The sequence below is a fragment of the Eubalaena glacialis genome, chromosome 15 (genome assembly GCF_028564815.1).
Source record: "Eubalaena glacialis isolate mEubGla1 chromosome 15, mEubGla1.1.hap2.+ XY, whole genome shotgun sequence".
In the NCBI taxonomy this organism is placed as follows: Eukaryota; Metazoa; Chordata; class Mammalia; order Artiodactyla; family Balaenidae; genus Eubalaena; species Eubalaena glacialis.
The window spans coordinates 67,238,660-67,252,630 of NC_083730.1; the positions used below are offsets into that span (position 1 = coordinate 67,238,660).

The 13,971-nt window shown below is 60.4% G+C and overlaps 2 protein-coding genes across 2 annotated transcripts; both read left to right on the top strand.

Moving 5' to 3' along the window:
• Positions 1 to 843: 843 nt before the first annotated feature.
• CCDC116 (coiled-coil domain containing 116) lies at positions 844 to 5,398 on the top strand. Its single transcript, XM_061170054.1, has 4 exons — positions 844 to 1,208; positions 2,049 to 2,612; positions 2,728 to 3,321; positions 4,487 to 5,398. The coding sequence occupies exons 1-4, from the start codon at positions 1,137 to 1,139 to the stop codon at positions 5,297 to 5,299; spliced, it is 2,043 nt and encodes a 680-aa protein (XP_061026037.1). The 5' UTR covers positions 844 to 1,136; the 3' UTR covers positions 5,300 to 5,398.
• A 4,362-nt stretch (positions 5,399 to 9,760) lies between these two features.
• Positions 9,761 to 11,713, top strand: SDF2L1 (stromal cell derived factor 2 like 1). The gene is made up of 3 exons (XM_061169817.1): positions 9,761 to 9,995; positions 10,293 to 10,489; positions 11,311 to 11,713. Exons 1-3 carry the CDS (start codon positions 9,809 to 9,811, stop codon positions 11,590 to 11,592), a joined length of 666 nt encoding a protein of 221 aa, XP_061025800.1. The 5' UTR covers positions 9,761 to 9,808; the 3' UTR covers positions 11,593 to 11,713.
• The last annotated feature ends 2,258 nt before the right edge of the window (positions 11,714 to 13,971 follow it).

Here is a 13,971-nt window from a genome sequence, read left to right on the forward strand (position 1 = left end):
GGGATGGGGTGTGCCGTAATTCTGTTGGGGGGATGGGCCCTCTGGGAAGGCTTCTCCGAGGAGGTGACACCTGGGGGTGGGGGGGTTTGCATTAGGAAGGCCTCCGGGGCAGAGAGGGAAAGGAGGGAGAGGAGGTAAAGATTTACAGGGTCTTATCAGGGTGCGGGTGTGTTGTAGGAAGATTTGATGTACTCTCCAAACCCATGTGGAAGGACGCTCAGCTCCACTTACAGAGAAGGAGCAGGTGATTAAAGAAGTTGAGTCACACCGGCAGGAAAGAGCAAAGCTAGGAGTTGAAGCTCGTCTGTGACTTAGAGCCGGGACTCCTCCCACTGCCCTGGGGACAGACCCTGGGGTGTCCACATTGGGCGAGGGGAGGACCCTGGAAAGGAGCAGTCCGCGAGCAGGAGCCCAGGACAACTCAGCGACCAAGAGGGTAGCCGAGGAAGGTGCTTGTGTCACCGGGAGAGGCCGTGGCTTTGTCCCTTAGGCTCCCCTCGAAACCGGACCGAGCCGGTCAGCAGCAGCGGCAGCTTCCCTCCCTCTGCGAATGTGGGCGGGGCAAAAGCGGCAAGGTGGGGGAGGAGCCGCGTGGGCCCCGCCCAACTATTGTGCCGCGGGAGCGGGCGGTGAACGGCGCGGCGCGAGCCAATCAGGACGCGGCATGCAAATGAGCAGGCCCGCCGGCGGCCCCGAGCGGCGCGGACGCCAGGATTCCAGCGCGGACCGCACCGGAGCGTGTGCCCAGCGGGCGCGGACTTGGTGAGCGGGTCGCCGGGGCCGGGTCGCCCGGGACCGGGGCACCAGGGCCAGGAGGACGGAGGGCGGACGCACTGGGCCCAGAGATGGACGGAGACTGGATGCGCACTCCCTCGGGGGCCCCAGCCCCGACTACTCTGGACACGGACGGTGCTGAGATGCCCACGGGGCTCCGAGCAGAGGACCGGCCGGACATGTGAAGGACGTGGGGTGCGGGGAGCCAGAGACCAGCGGCCCACGGACGGAGGGAGACGCAGACCCACGGAGGGCTGAGGGCACCCTCACACCATCTCCCCGCCCGGTGCAGAAAGGAATCTGCGGCTGCATCGCGGAACCAACGAGAGAGGAAGAGGGCAGCGGGCCCGGCCACCTGCACCATGACCAGCTGTCGCCACCATTCGGGATACTTGGCGGACGACGAGGCTGGCCACACCACCTACGTGGCCCGGGTAAGTGTGCCCAGCAGGGCCCAACTCTGAGCCTCCAACATGTTCCCCACCAGTTCTGGCGCCCCAGATCACAGCCCCCTTTCTCACTTCCTACTGATGTCCTCTCTGGACCTCTTAGTGACCTGTTGCCTTGACCACTCCTAGTTACCCCTGCTGGGCCCTACCTAGTCACCTTGGTCTCCGTCTCATTCCCTGTATCCCCCTGATCTCGGACTGGGAGGGGCATGGTGGAGTAGGACCCCAGAGTGGGAGCATAGAGTCTACTCGGGGCCTACGGCTCGAGGGGCAGAAGCAGCCATGGGGCGCACAGGGCTCAGGACCACAGGTAGTCTGTACAGACCAGCAGTGGGGACGGGGCTCAAGGGGTTTTGTGATTCATGTCCTGGGTGAGGGCAGAAGTGGGCTTTTAGACTCCCCAGCCAGGTCTTGGGTATGTGAAATGTACGTGTCAGGGAAGCTTCAGGGCAACCCTGAACAGATCCCCACTTTACAAGAGAGGAAGTCGGACCTCAAGAGGGGCCTTAGTGCCCACAGTCACATGGCCTGAAGCTGGCAGAGCCAGGGTCCAAATCCAGGGCTGCCTGGCTCCAAAACCTAGTTCCTGGGACTTCCCTGGCAGTCCAGTTGTTAAGACTCCACGCTTCCACAGCAGGGGGCACGGGTTCAATCCCTGGTTGGGGAACTAAGATCCTGCATGCTGCGTGGCACGGCCAAAAAAAAAAACAAACAGTTTCTTCCACTGCCCACTTCCCACCCAGTTCCTGGTGCCCTAGGAGGACCCCAGGGGACCCCTCCCCCCATGGGGCATCACTGCCCACTGTGATATGCCTGTCTGCTCAGGTCCAGCCACCTAAGAAGTCACTGTTCCCGGAAATGGGGCAAGCCTCCAAGCTGGGCCACACACCACACCCCACTTCGATGCATGGCCCCTCAGGCAGTTCAGGGCTCCGCAGCCACCGCCGAAACCCCAAGGGCCCTCGACCCTTTAGGAGCTTCCTGGATTTCCTTGTCGAGGGTCAGGTGCTGGACAGCCTGCAGACGGTGGTGGAGGAGGCAACTGAGCGCATGGCCACCGTAAAGACAGAGGCTGGGGTGCCGCTGGTGGAGGTGGAGGACCCGATGGAGGTGCCAAGGGGTGGGCGTCGGGCGCGGGCCCGGCCCACCCTCAGTACCGTGCACCAGCACTGCACCCGGCCAAGCCTCTGCATGGGGCGCCCCAACAATTACCCGTCCTGCTCCAGCTCCATGTCCGACTCCCACAGCAGCTTCACGGCCAACTGGCCGGGCTCCCATAGCTGGGACAGCGACCTGGGTGCCCGCAGCTTGGGTGCACTGCCACCCATGAAGGACAAACTCCTGCTGGAGAAGAACCTCAAACGGCTGCTGCATCTGGAGAACAGAAGGGTAAGGTCTGGGGCTGCAGCCTAGGTGGGGCGGGGGTGGACCCCAGCCCAGAGCCCAGGGCCAGGCCTGGCTTGGCTGCCCCTGGACGCCTCTGAGAGTCCTCCTCTCTCTGCAGAAAGGCCTGGGGCAGTCCTGCCCCCACGGGGACTCCCTGCCATGGGACTCACTGGGCAGCCAGACCAGCAGCCAGTGGACCCTAGAGCAGCCCCTGTCCTGGTTCTCAGGCCTGCTGGGCTCGAGCTCAGGCACTCCCGAAGCGTCAGAGCTGGGGCCAGCAGAGCGGGAGCTGATCTTCCTCAAGCGAGAGCTGAACAAGGAGATGAAGTCTTTGCTGAGTCAGCCAGGGTCCTTTGACCTGCCCGGCTACTGTGCGCTCCGAGAGCCCCATCGGACCCTGGACTTCCTGGCTGAGCACCACCTGTTCCCCGCCCTGCAGGACGTGGTCAGCCAGGCTGTGGACAAGCTCAGTGGTGCCTGCCGCCGAGACGGCTGCCCTCTCTTCCCGTCGGAATGGGAGCCCTCCCCAGAGTCCAGCTCCAAGCTGGCCACACCCACTGATGGGAAGGAGCCCTACGATTTGCTGCCCACCACAGCCTCCAGCCCCAGGATGGAGCACAGAAAGAGCATCAAGTACAGGGGACGCGGCAAGGCCAAGGAAGGTGGCTCCCCGGTGTCTAACACCCAAGTGGCCACCAGGTTCCGGCTTGAGGTGACACCCACAGAAGAACCCAAGGTCCCTTCACCCCACCCCAGGCAGGAGGGGCTTGACCAGGACCCCAAAGTACGGAGACTACCCATGCCCACTTCTGGGCCCCTGAGCTCCAGCCAGAGGGCCCAGCCCTGGCGGAGCCTGCACCTTACCCTGCCCGCCACCGGGATTGTGGTGAAAGTGCCCTCCCGACAGACCCATGTCACCACCCCGGTCTCAGCTCCGCTGGCCTCCTCCCTCCCGTCCTCCTCCCACCGCCTCCCCAGGTTCTCACCCCACACCTCCGTGGTAAGGGGCTTCTTGCCATCTCCTGCTGTGCCGTATCCGGAGGTGACCTCCTCAAGGTTGGGGCCAGGGGTCTTAGGGACGGGTTTGCAGTGGAAGGGCTCCTACCGCCACCGCTCCTAGCGGCCACTGTCACTAGCAGGTGCCCAGGGTCCAGGTCTCTTGCCCTGTCCTGGTGAAAACCGCCTGAGTAGGAGATGAGCTGATGAGGGGACCAGGAATCCTGGCCTAGCTACTACCACGAGTTGTCAAAGATGAATAAAGGCTATTTTTTATTCTGGGTATTTTTTTAACGTTTGCATGTGAATCTCAGAGGCCCTCCCATGTGTGGAGGGTCCTGTCCCTCGTGGACAGTGGCCTGAGCCCAGAGTAGGGCCCTGTGTCTGAGGTCTAGCCCCCTCTGGTCCTGCTGCCCAGGACAGGACTCTCCAGTGTGTCTGCCCCGCCGAGAGGGAGTTGCTTGGGAAGGGTGCGGAGAGGACTTGGTGGCTTCACCCTGGCGGCTCCCCAGCGTGGCCCCTGACCCTGCTTTCACCCATCGAAGCCCAGGCGTGCTTCCCTCCTCTGAACCCTGGCCTGGGCGAGGGTTGTGCAGGCTCCCTTTTGGCTGACACAGTGACTGATGTCACTGGCCTTGCCCCGGGCCTGACTGGTGTGGCTGGCATGACAACAGGGTGGTAAGTGGGAGGTGGGCCAGCACGCAGGACCCCAGCTCAGCTCTCCATCGGGCCAGCAGAGCAGATGTGGTGAGGCCGCACCCCGAGTGGACTGAGCGCGGCGCCGCGTGGGTGACGCGGAGGATGCTCTGGGGGGGAGGGCACCCAGGGTGGCAGGCAGGAGTGGATGACGTGTCTCCCTTTCCCTCCCTGCTGCCGCACAGAGCCCCAGTTACAAGTTCACCAAGAAGAAGACGCTGCCCTCCATCCTGTCCAAGTCCACCACCATGTCCCGCCTCTCCAACCCCTGGCACGAGGAGCTCGTTGACTACCTGAAGGGCCAGGCTGTGTCCTTGCTTGCCTGCAAGTACAGGTTTGAGAAGAACCTCACTGGGCAGCTGGGCTTCATCTCCTTCCCCATCACCGAGGCACTCCTGGACCTTTTCCTGGGCTTCAGGAAGGTGAAGGGCTCGCGCATCCGTCTGTCCTCCACGATCGACTGGAGCTGCCTGCTGTGCAGGCTGGAGGAGGCCGAGTTTAGCCAGTGGTCACCCCAGCGGGCATCCCGGCCCCCTTCCCGGCACACCTCCCAGCACAGCACCCCCCAGTGCAGCATGCGGACACCCAACGCGCTGTCCGAGCTGGCCGCCAGGACCCACAGGGTCCAGGTCAAGCCCACAGGGTCCCGCCTCAACATGAGGTCCCCGGGCCCCCAGCCGCTCGCCTCACAGGAGTGCCCGGCAGCCGCGGAGCAGGAGCCCGCCAGACCGCCAGAGCCCAAGCTGTTCCTGTCCTCCGCCAACACCGGCGTGGCCTCCCATCAGTCCAACCAGACAATGGACATGGAGGACCACCAGAGCATCGAGGAGGAGGAGGAGGACAAGGAGGAGGATGGAGAGGAGGAGGAAGAGGACGAGAATGACTTTGGAGATGAGGGTGAGCCCCAGAGCTCCCCGGAGCCTCAAGAGGAGGCCGTGGTCAGCACCACGGCGGCAGGCTCAGGTGTGGGCCATGGTGACTGCCCATGGGGCCCCTGAAGTGCACCGAGTGCTCCATGCCCCACTCCTCCTGCTTCTCCCGCCCCAGCGGCCACTGCCCTCGCAGCCATCCCGCCCCGAGCAGAGGTCAAAACAGCTGGTGCCCACGAAGAGCTCTGCTGAGCCTCTCAGGGGAGCCAACGGGAGAAATAAAGCTTGTGTTGATGGAACACTGTTTTCCTGTCAGAGATCTCAGCCATCCTTCCGACCACCTGGCCCCGAGGAGCATCTCTGGAGAGCTGGGCCAGGCCTCCACGGCAGCTGCCGGTGCCCTGAGCCCCGTGACCTCCTGGGCTCTGCTGCTGGCTCTTCTGCACTCCAGTCTGCACCTTCCTGCCTCTTCAAGCCTCTTAGGACTCATGGTCCCCACCCCATGGCCCCTATGCATCACACTCCCACTTCCCGAGGGCTCCTCCTCTGCCAGGGCGTATCCACCCTCTCCTGATGCTCCCACCGCTACCTGTCTTCCTAATTTGTATTTCTCAGCTCGTGCTCCTGAGGTCACACAGGGGCTGCTGGTAGGTCAAGCCATGGATTGGCTGACCCAGCTGGCCGTGTGACTATACCTTCCGCAGAGGCCCTGGGCAAGGCAGCTCTCTCTCTTGAAGGGTCTGTGGGGTCGGCTGGTGCTGTGGTCAGAGGTTCTCACGTCCAGGGTTCTTCTGGAGCTTCTGGCCATCCGGTGCCCCCAGCTCCTCCCCTCTGCCTTCCTCGGGCAGCCTGTTTGTTCCCCTTCAGGCATCTTCACCCAGGGAGCAGCTCCACCCCCACCCCCACCCTGCTCCTATGGCAGAGAGAAGATGCTCAGCCTCTCTGAGCAGGCCGCCATTTCGGGGAGGCTGGTGGATCTCTCATGCCTCCCCTGGAGCCCGCCAGGTGCGCGGAGGCCAGACCTGCTCGGCCCGGCCTGACCGTGCTCAGTGGCCCACAGATGAGGACACAGCAACTATAGAGCTTCCTCTGGAACCAGGCAGGGAGGACCCCGCGATTCGGGGAGGAGGACCTGCTCCTCTGACTGGCAGAGGGGCCAGGGCCCTAGGTGGGGAGTCAGGGACCCATTTTTCCACAGAGCTCTTGTGACAAGGATCCTTCAGAGCACATGCTCGGTGCTAATGCCTATCCCCCGAGGCCACCACTGCCGCCATGTCGGGCCACAACAGCCGCTTTGTACATTACTGCCATATCACTTGGCTACAGTTGATTGGCCCTACTGGTGCATCCAATACCCGCTGGCTTCCAGGTCCTGCTGCCCAGTCCTCAAGGGAAAAGAGTGTATGTCCCCACCCCAGCCTCAGAGGCACACATCTAGGCCCTGGGGTGGGAGCAGCCCCTTTGGGCACCACTGGCACATGATGCTAGAGACAGCTCCCCTTAGCTCCTGTTTCAGGCACCATGTTGTTGCCATGTAACAAACCAAGATTTAAGTGGCTTCAAACAAAATCATCATTTGTAATGATTCTGAGGGGGTTCTACAGGCTCAGCTGGCAGTGGTGTAGCCAGAGCGGCTGGGGTGGGAGTGCTGCTTTCGGCTGGGGATTGGGCTGAGGCTAGGACATCCCTCGTGGCCACTCCCCTTCCATCATCTCTCTCCCCATTGCCCCTGGCCATTCAAGGGTCTGCCTGGGCAGGGGCTGGCTTCCTAGAGGGAGGAAGCAAGAACCACCAGTGAGTGCTCTGGCAGCCTGTGCTCGGAAGTCCCCAAACAGCACTTCTGTGGCATTCTTGTGGTCAAAGCCAATTACGATGCGTGCCCAGATCCAAGTGAAGGGGGAAGGGACTCCACGACTTGGGAGAGGAGCAGGTGTGCTCACAGGGGTGGGAGGCATTGTTAGCAGATGTATTTGGAGACTAACACCTCTCCATCCTCCTTGGCTGACTGCACCTTGAGCAGTGCCTGGAACTGAGTTGAGTCAATCACATCCCCTCTTGAGAATCTGAACCTGGAGACAAACTGTGGTCTCCAGGTGGAGGGCCCCGAGCATCTGCCCATGAGGTGAGCAGGAAAAAGGAACAGCTAGGAGAAGCCATGAGGCTCCAGAGACTCAGGGAGAGCCGTGTTGGCTTCCCGACTCCAGCCCTGGGGTCTCTGCTGCTCTTGGAACCCTTTCTTTGCCTATCAGGGAGATTACTCGCTGTGTCCTTACCATTGTCTGCTCCCAGTGCAATGAGAAGCTGTTGGCAGCTTTCAGCAGGCACCTGGCATGATTCGATTTATACTTTTTTAAAAAAAGTTTTTATTGAATTTGTTACAATATCGCTTCTGTTTTATGTTTTGGTTTTTTGGCCCCAAGGCATGTGGGATCTTAGCTCCCTGACCAGGGATCAAACCTGCACCCCCTCATTGGAAGGCAAAGTCTTAACCACTGGACTGCCAGGGAAGTGCCTTGATTTATGCTTTTTAAGACAGAAATCACTTTCCTGGGTGGAGAATGTCTTGGAGGGGCCCGAGTAGCAGGGAAATCTTCTAGGAGGGGTGGTAGATATCTGAAGGGGAGATGGAGTGGCTTGGATTAGGGTGGTGACGGGGAATGCAGGAGAGATGCCTTCCAATCTGTTTTGGAGTCAGAGCCATCAAGACATGCTGGGGTAGATGTGAGGAGTGTGGTAAAGAGAGGAATCAAAGATGAATCCCAGGTTTGGGGCTTGAACAACTTGTAAATGGAGGTGCCGTTCCTGAGACTTGGAAGCCTGGGGGAGGAGCAGTGTGAGGGAGACCGGGGAGTCCTGCTTGGGGCATATTAGGTTCGAGATGCTTGTTGGTGTGTCTGAGAAGACACACCCAGATTGTACTCTAGCTCCTCTGCCCTGGGTCGGCAGCCCCTCAAGGGCGCGGTCTACCAAATCCAGGGCAGACCGTAAGCATTTTTTTAAAAGACACACATTTATTTATTTATTTTTGGCTGCGTTAGGTCTTCATTGCTGCATGTGGTCTTTCTCTAGTTGCGTCGAGCGGGGGCTACTCTTCATTGCGGTGCGCGGGCTTCTCATTGTGGTGGCTTCCCTTGTTGCAGAGCATGGGCTCTAGGTGCACGGCCTTCAGTAGTTGTGGCATGTGGGCTCAGTAATTGTGGCTCGCAGGCTCTAGAGTGCAGGCTCAGCAGTTGTGGTGCACTGGACTTACTTAGTTGCTCCTCAGCATGTGGGATCTTCCCGGACCAGGGCTTGAACCCGTGTCCCCTGCGTTGGCAGGCAGATTCTTAACCACTGCGCCACCAGGGAAGTTACCGTAAGCATTTTAGACACTCTAAGCACTGAAAAGATCAAGACACCTTGACCCATACAGAATTCAAAATAAAGACAATGTTAAACATGAAAACCGGGACTTCCCTGACTGTCCAGTTGTTAAGACTCTGTGCTTCCACCGCAGGGGGCCCGGGTTCTATCCCTGGTCGGGCAACTAAGATCCCACAAGCCCCATGGCCCCAGGGGTGGGGGTAGGGAGACATGAAAACCAAAAAATAACCCGTTGCTGTAATTAAAATGGCTCTACCCTGGATTTTCTGAATGCAAAATTCTGGATGATTTAATTAAACACGAATTTTTCTCCCTGCTTTGCTGGTGCACCAAGTGCAGCGGTGGTCAGCCTATTGAGTAACATATCCCAGAGCCGGTTCCTGGGCTGGGCTGAACTGATGGGCCTGGAGTGAATTCAATGTAAGAATGTTCCACGAATGAATAAATAAACAGTGGTTTAAGTTTCCCCCCTTATACCGACTGAGCTGACAGCCCTCTGAGAAGGCAGTGAGTCCCAAGCCTGGGACACACAGTCACCCAGGCTTGGTTCCCAGTCGCTTGGTCTCCCAGGGCTCCAGGTTCCCAAGACAGCTCAGGGGCTTTCTGGTGACCACCTGCCACTACCCTCTACATCACAGCTCCCTGCTGCCCTCTGCTGCCCAGTGGCCTAGGGACCATGAGAAGCTCTGGAAGGGGTCAATGAGTGGCTCAGGGAATTCAGAAACCCCAGGGTCCAGGGACTGAGGTGACTCAATGTCAGAGAGTGGGCAATGACCGAGCGACTGGGGGATTAGTTAATCCCGGGGTCCAGGGACTGAAGGACCAGGTGACTGAGTATCTGAGATGCGTCCACTTGTGAGCACATAATCTAGGGGTCGAGGGAGAGACCATGACTGAGCGCTCGGGGGTCTAGGATCAAGGGGCTTCGTGAACTGGCGAACCGAGTGTCCCGGGACCTGGCGGGCGCTGGAGGGGCGCCCTCGGCTCTGCCCGCATTCTCTCCGCTCGACGCTACCCCGGCCTTCCCTTGCTACTCATTAGTGAGTCCTCGGAAGCGTGGACCAATCAAAACCCTCCTCGTGTCTCCAGTCCCCTCCCAGCCGCCGCTCTGGAAAGCTGTGGGCGGGTCCTTTCCACGCGGACCCAATGGAAGTGCAGGCGGAGCGCCGTGAGGGCTGGCGATTGGCTGCCGTGGCGGGCCCTGTCAGAGCCGGATTGGCCGGCGGCGGAGACGGAAGCGACCAGGGCCCGAGTTGCCGGAGCCCGGCCGGGGCGATGTGGAGCGCAGGCCGCGGCCGAGCTGCCGGCCCGGCGGTGCTGGGGCTGCTGCTGGCGATCTCGGTCCCGGGCAGCTGTGCCGTCAAGACCGGCGCGGGGCTCGTGACCTGCGGGTCGGTGCTGAAGCTGCTCAACACGCAGCACCGGGTGCGGCTGCACTCGCACGACATCAAATACGGATCCGGTGCGCGGGCCGGGGCTGGGGTCTGACGGCGGGGTTCTGCGGGCCAGGGGGCTGGGAGTCATCAGGGGCTGGAGTAGTTGGGGGCCGAGGGGCACAAGCCGGCGGTTCGAGGGGATCTTCGGGATGCCGTTCGGAGCTGCGGGCCAAGGGACTTGGAGTGCGGCCGGAGGCGGGCGGGGGCTGGGGGAGCCGTTGGATCCCATGGTTGAGGTTGTCCGGGAAAGCTGATGGTGTCCGGGTCGAGGGTCGGAGTTCCCGCGTTGACAGCGACCCCGGGGGTTGGATGTCGACCCCCAGGCAGCGGCCAGCAGTCGGTGACCGGCGTGGAGGCGTCTGACGACGCCAACAGCTACTGGCGGATCCGCGGCGGCTCGGAGGGCGGGTGTCCGCGCGGGTCCCCCGTGCGCTGCGGGCAGGCTGTGCGGCTGACGCACGTGCCCACCGGTAAGAACCTGCACACGCACCACTTCCCGTCGCCGCTGTCCCACAACCAGGTGAGCCCCTGGAGTGTGTGCGAGGGGCCCGGCACCTGCTCGGAGCCCCAGCTTCCTGGGTGAAACGGGAATTTCAAGTCAGAAGTGTTTGCCGAGCGCCCCCTCTGGGGATACAGAGGTGACTACGCCAGGGTCCTGCCCCCTGGAGCCCTCAGCCCAGCGGGGACACAGACAGGAAGAGCTGTCCGTCTGGATAGCTCCACTCCTGGGGGCGAGTTGGACACAGGAGGGGGATCCGCATGGCCGTTGGGGTGGGGAATGGGAACCCCGCGGGGAGGAGGAACTGGGGCTGGGCCTGGAAGGATGAGTAGGAGTCCGCCAGGCCGCAGAGAGGAGAAGGGTGTCTTTCCAGGCCTGGGGAAGAGCCTGTGAGCGGAGTTCATTGAAACTGGGTGGGAGGTGGTACTGGAACAGAGGGTGCTTTGGGGAGGTTATCAGAAGGAAAGGATGAGATAATAGAACCTTGGCTGTCAGCCTGAAGGGTGGACTTGATGCTGAGTGAGGGTCAGAGAGGTTAGGACAGGAGAAACCCAGAGGAGGAAGGAGGGGGATGTCTTGGTTCTGTGGGGGCCACTGGTCACCGTCCAGGCAGATGAGGTGGGGTGTGCATGTGTTTGAAGAGCTGGTGTTGGGGGGCCCTTCTGTATGCTGGGGGTGGGGGTGGTGGTGCCCCAGTTTGCAGCTGTGGAAGCTGAGGCTCAGAGAGGTGCAGGGAAGGACCTGGGTGTGAGTGCAGCTGCCAGGCAAGTGCCCATGGGGGACTCAGTGTGCCCTTTGTCATGCGTGACCACTGTTCTCCCACACCACCCCCGCCCCCACAGGAGGTGAGCGCCTTTGGGGAGGACGGCGAGGGTGATGACCTGGACCTGTGGACGGTGCGCTGCTCGGGGCAGCACTGGGAGCGGGAGGCCGCCGTGCGCTTCCAGCACGTGGGCACTTCCGTGTTCCTGTCGGTCACCGGCGAGCAGTACGGGAGCCCCATCCGGGGGCAGCTCGAGGTGCACGGCATGCCCAACGCCAACACCCACAATAGGTGGAAGGCCGTGGAAGGCATCTTCATCAAGCCCAGCGTGGAGGCCTCTGCAGGCCACGATGAACTCTGAGTGCTGTGGACCTGCAGGTGGAGGGCAGCAGGGTGGGTCATATGCAGGGCCACTCTTGGGGGAGACTTTGAGTTTGTAGGAGTTCTCAAGTGCCTTTATGATTAAAGAATATTGGCCTGTGGTTGCATTTTGCTGTGAGCCTGGGGGCAACCAGGAGCTGCCAGCTGGTCCAGTTCAGCATCTCTTCCTCGGTGCAAATCCTCTGTCCCACAGCTGGCAGCTGAACCCGTCCAAACCTCTCTGATGCTCTTCTGTGCACTCCCAACACTGCCCAGGGCCATCACAGCTCCCTCTCCACCCTCAGATGGTCCAATGGCCCCAGTGACCCCAGTTCCCCAGCCCCTGAGCTTCATGAACCTTCCTGATGAGGGCTGGGGCCTCAGCGAGGTAGCAGGAGCCCCACTCCCTACCAGCTGGGATGGGCACAAGCTCTCCAGTCCCTCATCCCTTGAGGTGCGCCCCCTCCTCCTGGCACCCCTCCCCTGGCAGTTGTGACAGTCTGGACACTTGCCTTTGACCAAGCACTGGGTCAGGACTCTGCTCATCTGCTGGAAATTCGCATCGCAGGATCCCTCTCGGTGCAGATGGCACCCCACACACGCAGCCGGCCCAGACGTGTGGCATCTCAGGCCCCACTATAACCTTCCAAAGTCCAGAGGCCCTAACAAAACTTCAAAAGATATTGCAAGGGAAGATAACCACAGAGAACTGCCAGCTGCAGACATCTGAGAAGGCTTCCTGGAAGAAGAGGCACAATTTAAGGCGGCAAAGCATTGCAATTTAAAGAAAGGAGCAATAAATAGGCGGGCCCTGATAAAGGAAGGTAATAGCTATTTTGCTGGTGCGTGGGTGACCTCTAGAGGTTATGGCGGAGATTACAGTCAGAGAGGCTTGGGGAGCTGCCACTTTCCTGCAGGAGAATAAAAGAGCCGAAGGAGAGGCTGGGGGTGGCAACTGGTTGGAAGGGTCTTGGAGGCGGGTGAGCAGAGCACCTTACTTCTGAGAAATCAATTGACCTTAGGGGGTGGGAGAAAAGCTCTAGCCAATTGTGAGACGTGAGGGGAGGAGGGTCATAATTAGGCCCTTTACGCCCCTGCCCCCTCCCCCATGAGGTCCTGCTCTGCTCAAACCTCTTGAGCATCGTCTACAAGTCTCCACTTCTCTCCCATCACTCACCTGACCTGAGACAGGAGTGCAAGCAGGTGGTTGGGAAGTGATCCCAGAAAACACTGGGGCAGAGGAGTGGGGCTCAGAGGAGCAGGCAAGGCAGCTGGTGAAGGTTGCATTACTGAGCAAGTCACCCCTGTGGGCAACTAGGGCTTCATCCCACTGGGGAGCACTGGGCCCCCACGTAGAACATGCATCAAAGTTGTCCCAACCAAGGGGCAAGAAAGTGAGGGTACTTATCCAACCAGCATATCTTCTCTCATTGGCTGAGGGCTGCTGGGCAGGTGGGAGGATTACTCTGCAGCACTTCCCACTTGCCCTGTATTCTACAGCCAGAATGAAGCCCTCAGGCAGAGCCGCAGGTGCCAGCAGGGAACATCCTTTAGGGAGAGGTGAGTGCCAAGGGGGTGTAGGCGGGGCACCAAAAGTGTGGCGCACACTGCAAATCTAAGGGGCACTCCTCTGGTCCACCCCTGGCCCCTCTGGGCTGTAAGAGCCCACTTCTGCCTCTGTTACCTCCCTACCACCACACATACAAAAGTGAGGAGTGTTAATTAAGAGCAGACTCCAACAGTACACAGCATGTAAGAATCCTTGGGAAATCAAGGCCAAAGCTGTGGGAGCAGGTGAGAGGGCTGCAGGCAGAATGCAGTACAAGACCAAAAATTAAAACCGCAGCAGCAGCCGAGCTCTCATTTATTGAAAACTAAGTGCCAGGCACTGGGCCAACGATTTACAGAGCATCTCATTTGCTCCTGGCAACAACCCTATGAAGCATAGCACATTCAATTGTCATCTTAATTTTGCAGAGGAGGCAACCGAGGTTGCTAAAGATTCAAACCCAGCTCTGCCTGCCTCCAAAACATTTGCTCTCAGCCACTGGACTGAGAGAATAAAAGAGGAGGGGGCCCAGATGCACAGTAGCCTAAGCACCACCCGCTCCAACACACACTGCAGCTCTATGAGGGCCAGGCGGGCGGTGTACATCCTTCCGGGTCATCAGCCCTGCGGAAGCATTTAATGAATGCTTATCCTCAGTCACGCAGGGACCCAAGCGACGCCCCCTTCCCCCTGCCTCCCACAGATCCACAAGCCTCCAGGGGCTCCAAGACCGGGTCCCGCAGCCCAGGTCCACCCTTGGGCTTCAGACAAATCTCACTTGGGTCAAGTCGGGCGATGCGGTGGGGTTGGGTGGGGAGGTGGCTACCCCAG